This window comes from Nomascus leucogenys, chromosome 22a, assembly GCF_006542625.1.
Source record: "Nomascus leucogenys isolate Asia chromosome 22a, Asia_NLE_v1, whole genome shotgun sequence".
Taxonomy (NCBI): Eukaryota; Metazoa; Chordata; class Mammalia; order Primates; family Hylobatidae; genus Nomascus; species Nomascus leucogenys.
In genome coordinates this window covers 115935140-115955437 of record NC_044402.1, presented here as the reverse complement: position 1 = coordinate 115955437, position 20298 = coordinate 115935140, and the positions used below count along the sequence as shown (strand labels likewise).

The 20298-nt window shown below is 40.7% G+C and overlaps 1 protein-coding gene across 30 annotated transcripts in view; it reads left to right on the top strand.

The window, feature by feature from the left end:
- The first annotated feature begins 8643 nt into the window (after positions 1 to 8643).
- FN1 (fibronectin 1) overlaps positions 8644 to 20298 on the top strand; it is a 75004-nt gene continuing 63349 nt past the window's right edge. For 27 of the 30 annotated variants that reach the window (XM_003254041.4, XM_030803730.1, XM_012498416.2 and 24 more), the window contains exons 1-7: positions 8644 to 9156; positions 9997 to 10125; positions 11357 to 11494; positions 12837 to 12968; positions 13940 to 14077; positions 16439 to 16597; positions 19442 to 19633. In XM_003254041.4, the coding sequence (XP_003254089.1) occupies positions 9009 to 9156; positions 9997 to 10125; positions 11357 to 11494; positions 12837 to 12968; positions 13940 to 14077; positions 16439 to 16597; positions 19442 to 19633 (1036 nt within the window). In that variant the 5' untranslated portion in view covers positions 8644 to 9008. The remainder of the gene's footprint in view (positions 9157 to 9996; positions 10126 to 11356; positions 11495 to 12836; positions 12969 to 13939; positions 14078 to 16438; positions 16598 to 19441; positions 19634 to 20298) is intronic. The other 3 variants (XM_012498450.2, XM_003254042.4, XM_012498192.2) reach the window with 1 other exon arrangement.

The following is a 20298-nucleotide window of genomic DNA, read 5'->3' as shown; positions in this document are numbered from 1 at the left end:
ATGTAAGTAGAAAAATCTATAGAATACTATCAGTTTCAATGCATTTCAGAAACAGTTGTGTTCCCTAATATCACATTTTATTCTATGAATAAAGATATGACAGATTTTTGTTTGGTTTTGACAGAAAGTCTCTATAAGGCATTAAGTGATACTAGTCTACCAGGTCTGTCCAAGGTTTTGTTTCTCGAGAAGGAATTTGTCTACACTAATATTGTGAACACCTAGGAATTTACCACATGCTGAAGTAGGGCAGATCTGAATAAGCTTTCCTTGACTTTACATGCTCTCAGCTAGATTATTTCATATCTAAAATGAATTTAAAGGCAAAACTTGCATTTTTACATGTGTGAAAAATACATAAAAACCTTTAGCTTTTACATATATTGCATTTGTAGATTTAAGAAGCACTCTAAAAGATGAATCTCTTTCTGATGTGCCCCTGATCTCAACTTCTTTGCGTGAACCAAATTACTTGGACAAAATCAAATTATTTCCGAGACAGTCAAGATGTCGACATGACCATGCGTGGTGGCTCACACCTGTAATCCCAACAATTTGGGAGGCCAAGGCAGGAGGATCACTCAAGCCCAGGAGTTTGAGAACAGCCTGTGCAACATGGCGAAACCCCATCTCTACAAAAAATACCAAAACTTTGCCGGGCAAAGTTTTTAGGGTGGTGTACACCTCCTATAATCCCACCTACTCAGGAGGCTGAGGTAGGACGATTGCCTGAGCCAGAGAGGTAGAGTTTGCAGTGAGCCAAGATCTTGCCACTGCACTACAATCAGGGCGACAAAGTGAGACCCTGTCTAAAATATCATAAATTTAAATATAAAATTCTGATTTCTTTTCTCCGTCATTGTATGATCACTATGTCATTTGCTTCTATCATGTGAGCATTTTACTTTGGGAAAGATACAGTGTTAAAAGTGCATGCATTCAGTAGATAGAAAAAAATAAGACCATGTAAGTCATGGGAAATACAAAGAAATCACAGCATGATTAATACTAGTTGCTAAGTTTGGAAAATAATTCATGTGTCCTAAGTCTATTCTGCTGTAATTTAAGACTTAAAAAACTATGGGGTGGACTGCTCATGTCATCACCGGACGGTTAGAATCTGGATCGTCGCTGGGCCCGGTGGCTCACGCCTGTAATCCCAGCACCTTGGGAGGCCGAGGCGGGTGAATCACCTGAGGTCAGATGTTCAAGACCAGCCTAGTCAACATGGTGAAACCTCGTCTCTACTAAAAATACAAAAATTAGTTGGGCGTGGTGGCGCATATACCTGTAAGGCTGAGGCAGGAGAATCGCTTGAACCCAGGAGGTGGAAGTTGCGGTGAGCCAAGTCACGACATTGCACTCTAGCCTGGGCAACAAGAGGGAAACTCCATCTTGAAAAAAAAAAAAAAAAGAATCTGGATTGCCAGGGTTTTAGCAGAAAATGGAATTAAAATGATTTCCACTGGGAGAATTTGGTGAAAGCACTGTTACCCCAGTGTGGGCATGACCAAGGGAAAAAAAAGGGATGCTGAGGTTCCCAGGGACTAGCAATGTAGGCAGTTTGTCACTCCTAGGGCTGCCATCATGGGGAAGGAGCCGGCGACAGCTGGAGCCTCGGAGCACCAAAGCCTGGGGAGGACTGCTGTCCTAGAGCAATGTTTCTCCCTTTTTCTTTTATGTATTAATGCCCTACCTTATACAACCATCCAGGAAAGAAATGAAATTTAAAGTCTATCTAATATAAGAAATTCATGGCTAGGCATGGTGACTCATGCCTGTAATCCCAGCTCTTTGGGAGGCCGAGGCGGGCGGATCACCTGAGGTCAGGAGTTCAGGACCAGCCTGGCTCACATAATGTAACCCCGTCTCTACTAAAAATACAAAAATTAGCCAAGCATGGTGGCTCATGTCTGTAGTTCCAGCTACTTGGGAAGCTGAGGCAGGAGAATCGCTTAAACCTGGGAGGCAGAGGTTGCAGTGAGCCAAAATCTTGTCCCTGCACTCCAGCCTGGGTGACAGAGCAAGACTCTGTCAAAAAAAAAAAATGATAAATTCATAACTAAGGAATAAAATTTTTATTGAAATTTTTTAACCACTCCCCTTCTACCCCAAGAACCCACTTTTACACTCTTGGGGCAATGTTGCCCCATTGATAATGCAGGTCCTAGGGAAAGGCAGCTGCCACCAGAACTCTGGCACTGAAGCCAGAAGCAAGGAGGGAGGGGAGGAACAACTCTCATCTCTTGCCCTCTGTCCTCCAGCAAGCAGAGGAACCAGCCCTGCAGCCCACAGGGTCAGGCCTAGGGCCCAGAAGCAAGGCAAAACAATCTAGAGGAAGATAAAAACTAACTGCCAGAGAATGTTTCCAACGTTCTTTTAACATATAGGGCAAAGTCTCTTTGGGGAAAGCCATGTATGTCTTGGGTCAGAGCAAGAATTTTGTGTGAGGAGGACCGTGATTTCAATTTCAGCTCTGTCCCTGTCTTACAGCATAAGCTCCAGGACCATCTTTCAGCTCTGAGCTTCAGAGAGTAAAATGGCACTATTAATATCTACTTCTGGCAGTTGCTTTGAAGATAAAATAAAATAGCATATGCAGAGCACTTAGCACTGTGCCTGGCTGGATAGTCACTGAATGTGAATCTCAGAGTGTTTGTCATCTGCCCTTCTTTCCTTCCATTCATTCATTTGACATTTGCCAAGTACTTATCCAAGGGTGCCTTGTACCTAGTGCTGGGCATACAGAGGAAACAAAACAGAGCCTCTGCCCCCAGCAAACTTCCAGCCCAGTGAAGAGTCAGAGGTAACAATCTTCTACACTCGATTCAAAATGCTAAGACACAGCCAGGCTGTTTGAAGGAAATTGGTTCCCAGAAGAATGGCCTTGGCTACAACAGATGGAAACTGGTAGCGTGTCAGTTAGCAGAGTCCTGTGTGACATCTCTTGATAAATTAATCTCATGTAAAAGAAGTCACCCACAAAATTGTTTAGCCGGTTGTCTTGCCCATACCTTTGTTTCTGAGAGAGACCATTATGTAATCACTTGACTAATCACCCGGTATTGACAGTGACACAACTTGATGCCATAATTTCTACAAGGCTTGTGATTCAGAAAACTTCATTCTTCGTCAATTATCAACAAACTTCTCAGACGTTATACTCATGAAAGCTGCCTGCAGGGCACTTTATTTTTCCTTTTCACATCTGTGCTTAATGAGTAGCATTTTTGCACATTGTTTTTCTAAGCTTTATATCCTCATCTGTAAGAATGAGAGGATGATAGTGCCTACCTTAACAGTTTGTTGATGGTTAGATGAAAAAATGCATATGAAACACTTCATACTGGACCTGGTTTAGAGTATTTAATGAAATCTAGCTATTTAATTATTTCTATTTAGGTGCTGAAATCTTTGTGACGTCGTGACTACTTAAATGTGCATGCATGTAAGCAGTGTCTTAGTTTTCTTAGTTTGTTTTTTTTTTTGAGATGGAGTCTCGCTCTGTTGCCCAGGCTGGAGTGCAGTAGCGCCATCTCGGATCACTGCAAGCTCCGCCTCCTGGGTTCACGCCGTTCACCTGCCTCAGCCTCCTGAGTAGCTGGGACTACAGGCGCCCGCCACCATGCCCAGCTAATTTTTTTTTTCTTCTATTTTTTTAGTAGAGACAGGGTTTCACCATGTTAACCAGGATGGTCTCAATCTCCTGACCTCATGATCCGCCCGCCTCGGCCTCCCAAAGTGCTGGGATTACAGGCGTGAGCCACCACGCCCGGCCAGCAGTGCCTTAGTTTTTAATGTTTAAAATAGTAATGATTTTAAATGTCCATTTTATCTCAGTAAAATGGTCATAATTAATGAAAGAATATATCAAATTTATCTAGAAAATGGTTCAATATAAATTTACAATTACATGTATATAGCATTTTTACAATTTGACTGAATATATTCTTAATTTATTTTAACTAATTAATTCACTAATTAGACAGGTAGGCATAAATATTGACTGCTTATATCACAATAGTCTATTGTTGGTATAAATTGTTATTTACTAGATAATGTTTGTGGTTATTTTTAAGCATTTGGCTCAACTAACTTTTGTGATTACCTGCATATGAGATGTTTAAAGTATGTTAATGCAAAAAGGATAGAAAATAATTTAAATATGGCAAACCTTCTAATTTTTTTTAAATTCAGCCTTTCAACAACAAAAAAAACTCTTTAATGCCAGCAACATGAAATAACATACAAAATTAAAATTTTTACAAGAAGTTGCTACCTTGCTTGGAAAGATGAAATGTTCTCCAAGACAGTTTTGGTTACATGTTCCAGCTACACAGTAGTTAGTTCCCATTTTACTGGATAAGTTAAACGCCTTTGCCATGCCTGTTGGGAGTTACATTACTCCAATGAGAAAAGAATATTCCTGTTAAGAAGCAAAAAGCATAGATTAAGGCTTTTAAAAAGTGCTGATTAAAAAATAAAGTCACTTAAAATATAAACAAAATGCCTATTAAGCAAAAACTGGTTAGCTTTCATGGCATAATTTAAAGCCCTTATCCAGTATTTTCTCCCTGGTTGCAGGCACCCTGTCAATTCTTGACAAACTTTTCAGACATTCTACTTATGAGGGCTGCCCGCAGGGAAGTTTATTTTTAACTTCTCACACCTGTGGTTAATGAGTAAGATTTTTGTAAACTTGGCCATTTTCAAGGAAGAAGGGAAGCATTTTATGCCAAAAAAAAAAAAAAAAAAAAATCAAACTAAGAAAAAAAAAAAACTACCCTAATATATCTCCCTCTAATCTACCTATAGAAGAAGATGAAATGAAAGTTCAAGCTCTCCAGAGTCATGGCCTCCTCTCTAGCAGAACTGAAAGAAATTAATAACAGGATAAAAGCCAAAGGGTTTCAGAAAAAACAGCCCGTCAATTAAATGTTACACCTAAATGTAACATTTTAAATGTAACATCTAAATGTGACATATTTAAATGTAACCTTTAACATTTAACATTTCAATGTTAAATGTTAAATTTTTGAGACAGGATCTTGCTCTGTCATCCAGGCTGGGTCTGGAGTGCAGTGGTGTGATCATGGCTCACTGCAGCTTTGATCTCTCGATCTTCTGGCCTCAAGTCACCCCCAAGGACTCAAGTCAGACTCCTGAGTAGCTGGGACAAGAGGTGCCTGTCACCATATCTGGTTATTATTATTATTAAAAGTGTCTCACTATATTGCCCAGGCTGGACTTGAACTCCTGGGCTTAAGTGACCCTCCCACATTGGCCTCCCAAAGTGCTGGGATTACAGGCATGAATCACCACACCTAGCCTGTTTTTATTTCAGTCCTTCTAAATGACTGGATCTGATCAATTTTTTTTTGTGCTTAATCAAATGTCTCCATTGCTAATCTTCAAAACAAATGAAATCAATTTAATTCAGATTTCCGTAATTGCTCATGCTCCTCCTTAACCTTCTGGAATAATAAAATTTCCCAATACCATGGTCCCCTGCCACCCGCACCCCCCTACTTCTCGAAAATATACGTGCTTCTTTTTGTTACAAAAAGTTTAAGTTGCCTGAGGCTCTGGGAAAATTCTATCACTATGGCAATTCCAAGAAGAAACAAGGCACAGTCCTAAATGAAGATTTGTTCTGTCTCTACCACATATATGCCTTCACACAAATAGTAGGTTTCAGAAGGAGTTACTGGTGTAGAAGAAGAAATCCACTACTATATTCAAGGCAAACTTCCTCTTAGAAAAATGAAGAAATGAGGACGCCTTGTGTATGTTGCTGCTAATTGAGAGCAAATCTTTGAAACCAAAATCAGGAGATGGTTAAGCGTAAAAAAGAACAAATACTAATTTTTAAAATCAACTTTTGAAAAAAACAACTTTATTGAAGCATAATTTACATACCGTAAAATTCACTCATTTTGTGTATAATCCCCAGAATTTTGAAACTTTTACCAAATTGTACAGTCATCACTGCAATGTAGTTTTAGAATACAGATTTCCATCACCTCAATAAGATTCCCTGTGCCCTTTTACAGTTAATTCCTGTTCCCAGCCCATGAACTTGGGTACCCATGAATTTACTTTCTGTCTCTACTGATTTCCCTTTTTTTTTTTGTCACATTTCCCTCTCTGAATACAGTTTTAGAAAGAAAGAAAGAGAGAGAGAGAGAAAGAAAGAAAAAGAAAGAAAGAAAGAAAGAAAGAAAGAAAGAAAGAAAGCAAGAAAGAAATTCAAGAGTATTTCCTACCAATAGAAGAATACAATTTACTGAAGAAGAATCCACCTTGATAAAATAGAATTCTTAAGGAAGTCCAACGATCCTGGACACCACACACGTTGGTTGAATTAGAGTCAGAGTGGTCTTTAAGATTTAATTATCTCTCCAGTTAGAGATAACAGACTTAGAGTTACAAGGGATCTTGATAATTAAAGAATACTGTAGTAAGCCCTGTTATCTTAACTAAGAAAAGCCGCTGTCTCTAAAGTTTTAAAAAAGGCAAAAAAAAAAAACAAAACAACTTTCAAGTAAAAGAGTAAACTCCCAAGCAATCCTATGAAAATCAGTCAGATGTTATTATTTTTTTCTTATGAGACAGAGATATCCTGTTTCCTTAAATAAATTAGATATCTAAGGGATTGAAACAAAAAAGTTTCTTCCAAAATGTAAGGTGGGCTTTCCACTTCAAGCTCCACCATGCATATTATTCTAGTGTATTTTCAGTACAGTAAATATATCAAACTATCATGGTTTTGGTTGAGCAAATACTTTTCTAATCACTTATTTCCTTCCCCCAGAATCAATGGATTTTAAGCAAGCTTTAGCTACAGGTTTATCTTGCTTACATCCGGATTTCCAGGTATCCTTCCTCTGGAAGAAACACTCGGCTTCCCAGAAATTTACCAAACATTTTACAAGGAGCTCTTTTATATTTGAAAGAGAAAACTGTTTTGTCAAGTGATGAGAAATTCCCAAAAAATCCTCTAACCCAGACAGGATTCTAAATTTGGGGAAATCCATGGCACTCTTTCAACTTGGAGTGTGGGTCACAAAGATTCCCCAAGAGGTTTTTTTACACTATTCGTAGGAAACTGATATTTGCTGGGTGTTTTGCTTTGTTTTGGTTTGGTTTTAAATCCTTGCATGAATAAAAACAAATGCTAATTTTGTGTCTTTAATGTGTCAGGCATTTTATAGAACACAGAGTTCTAATTACTCCTGTGGCAATTACCGAAGGTGAAACTTTTGGAGAAAATAGGTACCTCGCCGAAATAAATATATTTTATTAGTAGCTTCTTGTGTTTTAAAGCAAATGGAAACTCTGAACTCCTAACACAAGGAGAAGGCAAAGCATTCAGTTTGGGTCTCTCTGGATCTACTGTGGAAGTGGTGGACTCCTCCTTCTAAAGATCTTTAAAATCAATTGTGCTTGTGTTTGTCTGACAAAAAGGACTGATATGATGAGTTGCTAAATGAGAGACTTTTCAGATTCCCTTTCCACTCTGAGTTTAGAGTTCAAGGAGGGGCAATCTGAAAGGAGAACTTTCCACACTCTTGGAGTAAATAACAATTGAAATATAAAAAATCTGGCGGCGGGGGATGGAGGGGGCATTCTGTAATGGAACTTGTCAGCAAAAAGAAAATGGCAAATAAATGTGAGAAAGGGGCCGAAGGAGGGCAAGACAGTACATAGGGTGCCCCCCACCCACCCGGCTTTTAATGATTCAAGCAAAAAAATCTCTGCTTTGTGTGTAACTGGCACGGTGAACGTGGGAAAGGACACGAAGACCTTTCTCTCCCCACAGCTGATCCAACTTTCCAGTTTTCAGGTTGTTCACAGTGATTTCACTTTCAGTGGAAACGGGCGTCCCATCCCCAGGAAAGGAAGGCTTTCCTGCGTATGTAAAAAAGTAAACAGGTACTTTGTCCTTGCAAAAGAAAACTTCATTCTCTGAACTTCCCCGGGATCTGCAAAGCGCCCCGCGGAAGTCCCGGTACTTGGTAGAAGCTCATTAAAGGTCTCTGTTCCCCTTTGCTCCCCGTTCGCCCGCTGGCCCTTTCTCAGAGCCAGACAGGCACAGCTCTGAGAAGGGGAGAAGTCCGAACAGGGAGCTGTGAAGACAAAATAAGGGAGTCCCGAGTCAGTACCCTTTAGTTCAAAGAAAGGGAGCGGGGTGGGGGGAAAGGCAGCCCCGCCCTGGGACTGAAAAGTCTGGATTCTTACAGCTGCAAGGTGGTGGATATTTTATGGGTTTTCTTCCCCACAAAATACACTCCTATAAGCAGAGATTCCCCCCTCTCCACCCGGACGAGAGGTGACGCAATGTCCTCAAACACTACCACCACCCCCAATAAAAAAGAAAAGGGAAGGGGGAGCGTCTTGCAACCCCTTCGCTTCACACAAGTCCAGCCACTCCCTTTCCTCCCAGCCGCTTTCCATCCCTTCCCCCATCCCCTAAAAAGTTTGATGACCGCAAAGGAAACCGAAAAAAAAGTTGTCTTGCCCCAGTCCTGGCGGGCCATCAGCATCTCTTTTGTTCGCTGCGAACCCACAGTCCCCCGTGACGTCACCCGGAGCCCGGGCCAATCGGCGCGCGGTCGGCTGCGGCTGCGGCGGCGGGCGGGGCGGGGACAGCCCGGCGGGTCTCTCCTCCCCCGCGCCCCGGGCCTCCAGCGGGGCGGGAGGGGACCGTCCCATATAAGCCCCGGCTCCCGGGGCTCGGACGCCCGCGCCGGCTGTGCTGCACAGGGGGAGGAGAGGGAACCCCAGGCGCGAGCGGGAAGAGGGGACCTGCAGCCACAACTTCTCTGGTCCTCTGCATCCCCTCTGTCCCTCCACCCGTCTCCTTCCCCACCTTCTGGCTCCTACCTTCTTGGAGGCGACAACCCCCAGGAGGCATTAGAAGGGATTTTTCCCGCAGGTTGCGAAGGGAAGCAAACTTGGTGGCAACTTGCCTCCCGGTGCGGGCGCCTCTCCCCCACCGTCTCAACATGCTCAGGGGTCCGGGGCCCGGGCTGCTGCTGCTGGCCGTCCTGTACCTGGGGACAGCGGTGCCCTCCACGGGAGCCTCGAAGAGCAAGAGGCAGGCTCAGCAAATGGTTCAGCCCCAGGCCCCGGTGGCTGTCAGTCAAAGCAAGCGTGAGTACTGACCGCGGGCTGAAACAGGCTGCCTCAGGGATGGGACCCTAAAGCCGACCAAAGTTGGGGCTGAAGTTTTGTGCGCGCGCGTGTGTGCGAGTGTGTGCGCGCTTTACTGAGAGAAACCAACTGTGCACACAAAAGGATTGAGTTTTGAGCAGGCTGGTTCTGAGGGCCTAGGATGATAAGATCATGCATTGGAGGACGAGGACTCTGCGACTTTCCCGTGTTCTAATAAACTCTGCACGTTCAGATGGTCCTTCTAGGAATTAACCAAAACTTGCCTTTAAAGAGAAAAATGATGCATGTCTATAAATTTTCCGTCCGGGATTAGTGTGGTCCTTACTGCTAATTTCCTTCTGCTAAATAATTGGTCAAATATTTTCAACATGGGGGTGGAAAGGGGGTATTGAAATAACTGTCTTGTTTTTAACTAACTTGGAAGAGATGTAATTGGTTCCGACCTCTTTAGGGCCGCTTAGGATACTTCACCAAGAACAGAGGTTGGAATTCTTTCCGTTTTTCAAAGACACGCCCTCCTTTTGCTTTGAGAAACCTGCTTAAAGTTGTCCTTTTTGACTATTACTCCAAAAGAATATTTAAGTTCCTTGCTTTTAAAAATGTTTTAAAAATGTGATTTCGATTATCTGCCTTCCAAAATGTTTCCAACTTTTTTTATGTAGACCCCTGGCCAGATGGAAATGACATCATTGTATATAACTTTTAGCAAAGTTAAAAGGAAAAAAAATATATACCTAAATATTTACATGAAGAAAATTCCATAATTTTGGGAAAAGGAGAAATGCAAATGTAGTAATGTTTTCCTTCAATTATTTGCAGCTGGTTGTTATGACAATGGAAAACATTATCAGATAAATCAACAGTGGGAGCGGACCTACCTGGGCAATGCCTTGGTTTGTACTTGTTACGGAGGAAGCCGAGGTTTTAACTGCGAGAGTAAACCTGAAGGTAAGTGACAACGAGCCCCATAGTTAGTATCTTTTAATACATTAAGTGGTAATTGTTAAACTTTGCATTAGTAAGTAAAAATACATACACCATTTTTCTAATAGAATTATCTGTCATTTCCTCTTAATAAACGTTTAAAAACTGCTTATGTTTGCTTTTCACATGCTTTTACCTTTAAAACAAAGAAACAAATCTTTCCCAAATTAGTTCCTAGAGTCTTCTTTTTGCTTTACTCTCCCAAAGTTTTTGATGAGAAAATGAAAGATTTTGTGTGTCCTCTGACAAAAAAAAATTGCTTATAAAATTTTAATTTATTAGAAAGCAGTCTCAAATCTTAAACTGTTTATGAGCCAGAAAACACTTTGGGGACTTATATTGTAAAATGACTTGTCAGCGACAGTTAACACAAAACCACTAGCCACTTCAAAGTTCTCATTCCTTTAGGACCAATGATATTTTTCTTATAAATTACAGCAACTCTGTCAGAGAAGCACTGATGAGGGGAAAATGGAAATCATAGGATTAACAAATGTCAAGGCCTGGTGGGAGGTGGGGATCTTCGAATTGTTTGTTTGTTTTTATTTTGTTTTGTTTTTGAGACAGAGTCTTGCTCTGTCACCAGGCTGGACTGCAGTAGCGCTATCTCAGCTCACTGCAACCTCTGCCTCCCGGGTTCAAGCAAATCTCCTGCCTCAGCCTCCTGAGTAGCTGGGACTACAGGCACATGCCACTACACCCAGCTAATTTTCATATTTTTAGTAGAGACGGGGTTTCACCATATTGGTCAGGGTGGTCTCGACTTCCTGACCTCAGGTGATCCACCCGCCTCAGCCTCCCAAAGTGCTGGGATTACAGGCGTGAGCCACTGTGCCCAGCCAATTGTTTGCTTTTTATGTGAACCTTGCTTTGACTTCCTGAGTCAGAGATTGGAATCTGAAACCCTTCACAAATCTAGCTCTGTCATAAGTTAGTTCTTTATATAGCCTTTTCCTAACAGCCTGAGATTTTTTTACAATGTGAATAATTTACAGAAAATTTGACAATATGTCCAAAAAACCATGGCCTTATTAGAGCTTAGGATAAAAATCTGTATCTCTCACTTCATTTTATTCTTTGAGTTGTACCATGTTATTTGTGGAACAGAAAAGTGGGTTTTCCTTTAGAGGGGATTAGTGAATTAGAAAAGCTTGTACCTAAATGAGGCTCACATGGACTTTCATTTGCCCCTCAGCTGAAGAGACTTGCTTTGACAAGTACACTGGAAACACTTACCGAGTGGGTGACACTTATGAGCGTCCTAAAGACTCCATGATCTGGGACTGTACCTGCATCGGGGCTGGGCGAGGGAGAATAAGCTGTACCATCGCAAGTAAGGAAGACATTGTGTAAAATGACGCCAAAATATCAAATATGAGTTTCTCTGTTACCATCACTGTCATTTTCTGTTATCCATGACTGGATATTCCTAACTTTGGGATTTGCCCCTGGTGACCACGTACTCTTAAGTGGTCACCCAACTGGTTCCTGTGTTTCTTAAAGACGGGTATGAGCACAGATGGAATCAGTGTTTGGTGTGTGTGCATTTATGAGCGTGTGTTTGTGTACACAGCAGAACCAAGAGACCTCTTGGGTTCCATTTTAGTAAGACATGCTTAGGGGAGTTGCCCATTTTAAATCACCTGGATATCCTCAAGCGAGATAAATCACGAGACTTTTCTGCGGTGACTGGGAAGGTGTTCATGAAGAGTGAACCAGCCATGTGTTGTCTGGTCTTCTTGTTTGCAATGCAGAGACCTCTTGCACCTCACAGAAACAGTCTGGTTTCTTGGTGACCAGTAGGTTATACCCAGGAAGCAGATGTCACTATTCCTAGGGATAATACAAAATTATTAACCCAATAGTGTTTGCTAAGGAACTTTGGGAATGGGGCTGATTCTCATCAACTCTAGTTTAGCTAAGGCACTCTTTCCAGTATGATTCACTGGGTTACCAATAGATTCTATTAACATAGTATTTAAGTTTTTTAATCCATTCTTTAAATATAAGTCATCTTAAAGACTTCTATTCAAAAGAACAAGTCCCGTGTGAATAGGCCCAATCAACTTTCCCCATACTTCATGTTAGGGTTTATCCAAGTTCACAGGCAAATCGCAAGAGGCAAGGGTCCATAGTGTTTACAATCTGGTTCAGCATTTGAATGTGCCATTGGGCTTAACAACTTAGAAAACTACCAGGATTTCCACACTTTATATGCGTATGTCTGTTTGCTTTCCACCAAAATGACATTTCTATCCTAGGGTAAAATACAGGCTCTCCATGCTCCCAAAAGCTGGAGTGCTATGCCTGATGTGGCCTTTTCACTGAATTAGTCTCAGTCTTAGCCTGCTGTGTATGAGTGAAGACCAAGCCTCCCAGCCATTCTTTTCTGCTTAGGACCCAATTTCCTGTGATCTCTCTGGGAAAGCAGGATTTATGACCTCTTCCTTGCCATCCAGTTTTCTCTGTGGTTTTCCATTGTGTTCTAAGCAAGACGCTTAATTGAATTGACTCCAAGTGACCAGACCTGTTAATGTTTCCCCTCTCTCTGATGGGAAAGCTGTTATCTGTGTCTCTACTTTAGCCAGCCTAAGTACCTACCATGGGTGGAACATGAGACCAAAAAAAAAAAAAAAATCTGCCCTCTCCTAACATTTTCATTGTATCTTCAACAGACCGCTGCCATGAAGGGGGTCAGTCCTACAAGATTGGTGACACCTGGAGGAGACCACATGAGACTGGTGGTTACATGTTAGAGTGTGTGTGTCTTGGTAATGGAAAAGGAGAATGGACCTGCAAGCCCATAGGTGTGTGAGTCTTAGGGCTGAGCAAGAGTTGGGATGCTTAGTTCTAATGTGGGATTGGACCAGAATCACATCTACATAGGTCATAGACCTGAATTCCAATGAAAACCAATAAAGAAATGGGAATTTTATTTGAAATAATGAATTATTACATAATCCATAGTCTTCTTACAGGAATCAGATCAAAAAGTACTGACTACACATAGAAGTCTTAACTTTGCTTCAAAAGCATAGGGTAGAATTGAAAGATTTAGAATGAAGTCATTTCTTTTACCTAATAGCTGATCTCAGATTCCTCCTTGGTCAAGATATAATTTATTTAAAAGAAAAAAAATGACACTTTGGGCACATTTCTATATGGAATGTCCTGGACTGAAACATGAAATAGTGTGTGCTTGTCACACTCTGGTCATTTCTTTTCAAATTAAAAATTGTTGAGCTTCTTTGGGTCTCAATCCTCAGTTGAATTCTGTAAGTACAAGCCTGAAAGTTTCTAGCTATAAATTTTACTCTGTTTATTTATCTTCTAATTTAGAGGTTTTTGTCTTGTTTTGCTTTCCAATATTTAAAAACAGCTTTTTTTGTCATTATATTTAGGCCACTCAAAATTCATAATTGGTCATTTATAATTAAGATTGGAATTTTGCATATGTAGTCTCCCACAAACTAGATACAAACATAGATCCTTGCTACTGGAAATGCTGGTGGGAAGTTTGGAGCTGGCTGAAAATATGTAGTCCATGTACTTATTAGGAGAATGGAATTTTTGCCTGCCAGCTCAGCTTGAGTTTTCTTTTGCCTTGGCTACTTACTGTGTGCTTAGATGCTGGGTGTGTCATTCTTTCTGAACAGAGTGCCACTTAAAAAAAAAAGTGGCTGAATTTTTGCTTACACACTACACTTTAAATTACAGAGAGCTTGCACAATTCAAAATAACCTTTTTTTTCCTGTTTTTCTTCCAAATTTCCCTACAGCTGAGAAGTGTTTTGATCATGCTGCTGGGACTTCCTATGTGGTCGGAGAAACCTGGGAGAAGCCCTACCAAGGCTGGATGATGGTGGATTGTACTTGCCTGGGAGAAGGCAGCGGACGCATCACTTGCACCTCTAGAAGTATGTTTTCCATCTTTATGTTAAAGATTAAGCCAGGTATTGTTTTCTGGATTCCTAGAGAGAATGGTAATACTATGTCACTTAGAACACATCCAGTATACCAGCATGCTTTGGTAACTTATGGATGTCAAGAAAACTTTCATAACCAACTTATTCGGCATCTTCAGAGAAGACAACATAAATAGAAAAACATACCACTTCAATAAGGTTCAATCTCAGCTCACTGCCACTGACATAGAGTTGAACAAAAGGTTTAGGTTTCCTTCTATGTTTGAAATTTAAATAAGGCACATTCATAGGCTAAATTGATAAAATTAAAAAGAAGTTATCCCATAAATTAAAATGATTTATCCACTCTGGAGTTAAGGATAGTGTCTCTGACCTAACGCATTTTATTAGTGCTGTAAAGAAGCCGGCCTCTGACGTCTTTACTGCTCCTTCTAAGATTGTCTTGGGGTCTTAATTGTTGCCTTTGGGTTTCAAGGCTCCTTTTTTGATATTTTAATAACAACTAGAGAGTTTGTTGAAGTAAAACAGCCATTAACTACTGGTGTTGTAAATAAGTTTAAAATCAAATCCAAATAATTTGAACCTATTTTATTTATCTAGCTGAAAACATTTAACCACCTTAACATAGCCATCATCCAAATTTGAATTCTTTGCTAACAAAAAATAGGTCCCTCATGAAAAGTGGTAACCATTTTGACCAAAACTTTCCCAGAAACTTGCTGGTTTATTAGATATTTTGCATTTAAAATGTTACTGTGATCATCAGACTTCTAAGATCTTTATGGCAATATTTTAGCTTAAGACAAATTAGATGTCTGATTCAAACCTTATCTATTATTTAGAACTCTTTAAATAGCAAGTTGGGAAAAGCTTCTCAAAGAGAAGTCATTTATTCCAGAAAATTTTATAAGCACTTACTTTGTTCAAGGTATTATAGGAATGCAGATATGAATTGAACATTAGCCCAGCCTTCAAAGAGTACTTAGGGGGTCAGGGAGATGAGAAAGTCTTATACATATTTATCATCTGCAAAACACAATAGTAAAGGTTTCAACAGAAATACTGAAAGTAGTGCTATGGAGGTTCAGGGGATGATAATACTTTTAACTGGGGATTTGGGAAAAAGCTCTAATCAGTAATTATACCTCCATGCAAACTTCTGTTCTTGTGGTAGATGGATGTGGGTGTGTGTTTGTTTGAACCTACATCAACTGTTAATTTTTTTTTCTCTAACTCAGTAGTTGCAACAATATCTGATTCACAAAGACATCAGATCCTCTATACTCACTTCATGGCACAGAAAAAATTTGGATTATAATTTAGATAATCTGTTTACCAGATAAATGAACACATAGACTAATGGTCATTTAGTTACAAATTATCATTTTATGTTGATCCCACTCTTCTATTGGAGGGCTAACACTGAATAATCTGGGGCTATTTTGCTAGTGATTTTTAAATACTGTAGGTGTTTGGGTATAGGGGAAGGGAAAATAATATTTTAGTCAAAGAAATTTTGTATCCTCTAAATTTTTTACATAACAAATGAAGAAAGAGATACTACCATCTTTTTATAGCTTCTTTGTAGCCATTGGTGAAGACCCTTTGATACCTGCTTGCCTCCCCATTATTATAAGTTTTTGTTTGCTTGTTTTTTGTTTTGTTTTGTTTTTGAGACAGTCTCACCCTGTCGCCCAGGCTGGAGTGCAGTGGCATGATCTCGGCTCATTTCAACCTCCACCTCCTGGGTTCAAGCGATTTCCTGCCTCAGCTTCCCGAGTAGCTTGGATTACAGGCACCCGCCACCACACTCGGCTAATTTTTTTTGGTATTTTTAGTAGAGACGGGGGGGTTTCACCATGTTGCCCAGGCTGGTCTCGAACTCCTGAGTGCAGGTGATCCACCCTCCTAAAGCACTAGGATTACAGGCATGAGCCACCACGCTCAGCCTGTTTTTAGTTTTCTAAAGCAAGTTCCCTATTGAAAACCAGGCCATAAACAGTGACGACTATGAAAAATCCTGGAAGAGCCTGAGAAGGAAAAAGATGAAATATAATGCCAGAGAATGACGTTAGTCAAAGGAACAGTGTGAAAACAACAAACAAATAAATAAATGAAAATGTTATTTGACAGGGAGATGAAAGTAGACTAAACCATTCAGCTCCCTTTCCACCGTAACAAATGTAATTTCATCTTTCACAAGTGTAATACCTTGCAGCACCAGAGCTGGATATGAACATATTACCAAAAATAGATTACCAGGCATAGATAGCATTCCTTTTTGAAGTTTGAATTGACTACTTGCCACTCTCGACCTGATGTATGTATGTATGTGCTTCCTTTGTGACACAGATAGATGTAACGATCAGGACACAAGGACGTCCTATAGAATTGGAGACACCTGGAGCAAGAAGGATAATCGAGGAAACCTGCTCCAGTGCATCTGCACAGGCAACGGCCGAGGAGAGTGGAAGTGTGAGAGGCACACCTCTGTGCAGACCACATCGAGCGGTGAGGCGCAGGACGGGCAGGGGCGGGAAATGGGGAAGCAGGTCAAGAAATAGTTTTGCAAATCCATCTTTCCTTTGACATGCCATCTGAGGATAATTTGCAGTGTTTCAGCTAATAACCTAAGATAATTTACACATTATTGGTAAAACTTTTTCTAATGTCAAGTTTTAAATTTTTCAGAAAAAAAGGAAAATGACATGCAAATAAACCTTCGGGGGGAAAAAGCCAGATTTATCTCCAAAACATAAAACTGAGTTTTAAAGAATGCTAGCATCATAAAACTTACCGTGAATAGATCACATACACACACGTATTTTGAATATCCAAAGTTCATCTGAAAGGAAATGAGAGTTATAATTGATTATATGACTACTTGGTTCTTCTGCTAGGAAAGGACAAAAAAAAGTGCATTTGGGTTTTTTGTTTGTTTGTTTGTTTTTGAGTGAAATATACTTCCCTGTCCCGACATTGGGCTCTTTTTGTAGTGGAAACCATCCTTTATATGTGGTTTCTATGCTCTGGCAAACTTTGTTACATTCTATAAAGTAATGCACAATTATTTTCTTCATGTATTGGCATTCGAAATTTTAGAAATCCAGAGAGGACTTAGAGATGGCCATGAAAGACATGATATCTAAGCATTCTTTTTAAAAAATAAGTTTTAATCATTTTTGGCATGAGAAAAAGATTTTTAAATCATAAATGTTTCATAAAAATCTGAAGAGAGAAATATGGCCAGCAAGGATGGGCACTCCTCTCTTATTATTTTTAATATGTTTTGATCAACTTTTTACTATACGATGTGCCAACATCGTTATGTAGTATCTCAGCCATCCTTCAGTTAAAAATATTAATCGTTCTAATTTTTCTTCTTTTGATGAGTTTTTGTCTTGCTTTGAGCACTTATGAAGATGAACAAGATTAGATTTGATAATATCTTTGAGTTATTTTATTGTCATTAATAAAATTGCTACTGGCCAAAAAAAAAATTATAAACGTCAGCCAGGCGTGGTGGCTCACACCTGTAATCCCAGCACTTTGGGAGGCCGAGGTGGGCGGATCACGAGGTCAGGAGATCAAGACCATCCTGGCTAACACAGTGAAACCCCGTCTCTACTAAAAATACAAAAAATTAGCCAGGTGTTGTGGCGGGCACCTGTAGTCCCAGCTACTCAGGAGGCTGAGGCAGGAGAATGGCATGAACCCAGGAGGCGGAGGTTGGAGTGACCCGAGATCGCACCACTGCACTCCAGCCTGGGTGACAGAGCAAGACCCTATCTCAAAAAAATAAAACAAAAAATAAAAACATAAATTATAAATGTCAATCTACCAAAATAGACTAAAAGTGTAGGTGGGAATTAAATGGGGATAAACACTCAATAAATGTTAGCTATTTTTATGAATATTGCCAATACTGAAAAGATTCCATTGTTCAAAAAAGTTTGAGAAGCACTGGGTTAAACAAAATGGAACCTGCTCTGCAGAATCTGCGTGTTCCTTTACATCATACTCTCCATGGTGGAGTGTAGGGGATGGGCGCCATGTCTCCCTAGTACGTTTGACCTTGGGATTCTTTGTCTGTGAACATCTTTGGGTTCTAGTGTTCAGCAGCACTTAGGGAGGCACTGAATTCAGTGTACCTTTGGTCTAGCATCAGCCCTGATTCTGTTCTGCAGTGGTCCCTGGCCTTCAAGAGAACAGATATCTAAAAGTTGAAAGAAAAGATCGGCCGAGCACGGTGGCTCATGCCTATAATCCCAGCACTTTGGGAGGCTGAGGCGGGTGGATCATGAGGTCAGGAGATCTAGACCATCCTGGCGAGCACGGTGAAACCCCGTCTCTACTAAAAATACAAAAAATTAGCCAAGCGTGGTGGCGGGCGCCTGTAGTCCCAGCTACTCGGGAGGCTGAGGCAGGAGAATGGCGTGAACCCGGGAGGTGGAGCTTGCAGTGAGCCGAGATTGCGCCACTGCACTCCAGCCTGGGCAACAGAGCGAGACTCCGTCTCAAAAAAAAAAAAAAAAAAAAAATCAACACATACTGTTGTGTTATTCTGAAAGGAAAGCTGTCTTAAGAGGATCGATTGGTTTTAGAAAAAACACAATAGAATCACAAATAATCCTGAGGAGAAATAAAATGTGGAAGGTGGAGGTAACCTCCAGAGAATCCAGGACAGCTGCTTAAGGCACCCTCTAATAAGCTCGGTTACACAGAAGAGCGAGGATATGTTGAAGGTATCTGCTGTATGGAGTGGCAGGATGATGTCTGTGATTTAGAAATATAATCCCGCCCAGGTGAGGTGGCTTAAGCCTGTAATCCCAGCACTTTGGGAGGCCAAAGCGGGTGGATCACCTGAGGTCAGGAGTTCGAGACAGCCTGGCCAACATGGCAAAACCCCGTCTCTACTAAAAAATACAAAAAAAATCAGCTGGGCATGGTGGTGCATGCCTGTAATTCCGGTTACTTGGGAGGCTGAGGCAGGAGAATAGCTTGAACCCAGGAGGCAGAGGTTGCAGTGAGCCAAGACCATGCCACTGCACTCCAGCCTGGGCAACAGAGTGAGACCCCATCTCAAAAAAACAAACAAACAAACAAAAGGAAATATAATCCCAGTAGCCCCAGCTGAGCTGGAGGATGGAGACCACTTGGTAGACACTTGTGGATTATTTCCTAGGCTAAATGCAAAAGCTACTGCTGAATAAGGGACATTTTTTTCCAGTCCCAGGCCAGTAATGAGATGGATTTCAGAGTGATCTCTGTGAGATCCTGAAGATCCTGACTGCAGAAAGTAGTGAATTGTCTTCTCTCGCCCAGTTTTGTGACATTCCCTTCTCATGCCATTAGGATCTGGCCCCTTCACCGATGTTCATGCAGCTGTTTACCAACCGCAGCCTCACCCCCAGCCTCCTCCCTATGGCCACTGTGTCACAGACAGTGGTGTGGTCTACTCTGTGGGGATGCAGTGGCTGAAGACACAAGGAAATAAGCAAATGCTTTGCACGTGCCTGGGCAACGGAGTCAGCTGCCAAGAGACAGGTATGCATTATCTTTTTGAAGAATAGGACTAATGACTTTATTATTTAGTTTTTGAAGGACAATACATTTTCAATGTGAAACAATAAAACGAGAAGCCTGTAATCTTACCACCCTGTGATAACAATCAGGGTTGGCATTTGAAATATTTTCTTCCAATCTTTTTAATTTATGTATTTTCTTTCTGGTCATGGATATCATGGATAAAAATTGTATTTATTTGTCTAAAGTGTTGTTACAAGAGAGCTACTTTCTGAATAATCATCAATGTTTTATATTCTAAATCTCAAATTTCAGCAGCTTTGTGATGTAAACATCTTCCAATCACCTAATATATGTATTCTGGGCTACAAACATGGTAGTAACTATGGCAATAACAATTGGTACACAATCCTCCCCCAGAATAGTCTCATATATTTTATGGCATAAATATAGTCATAAATATTATCCCAACATCCTTAAGCAGCATCCTTAATTGACCTGTATAAATACAGCTTCACAAATAGAGAAACTGAGGCATGGCAGCAGAAGTGGTCATGAAGGACATCAGCAGAAGAACTCGGGTGTCGTTCTATCCACAGTAGACGTGGATTCCTGCGTAATGCATTTAGACTGAAATTAATGAGATGATCATCTATACTCATAGCTTCTTCCTTTGAGGGCACAAG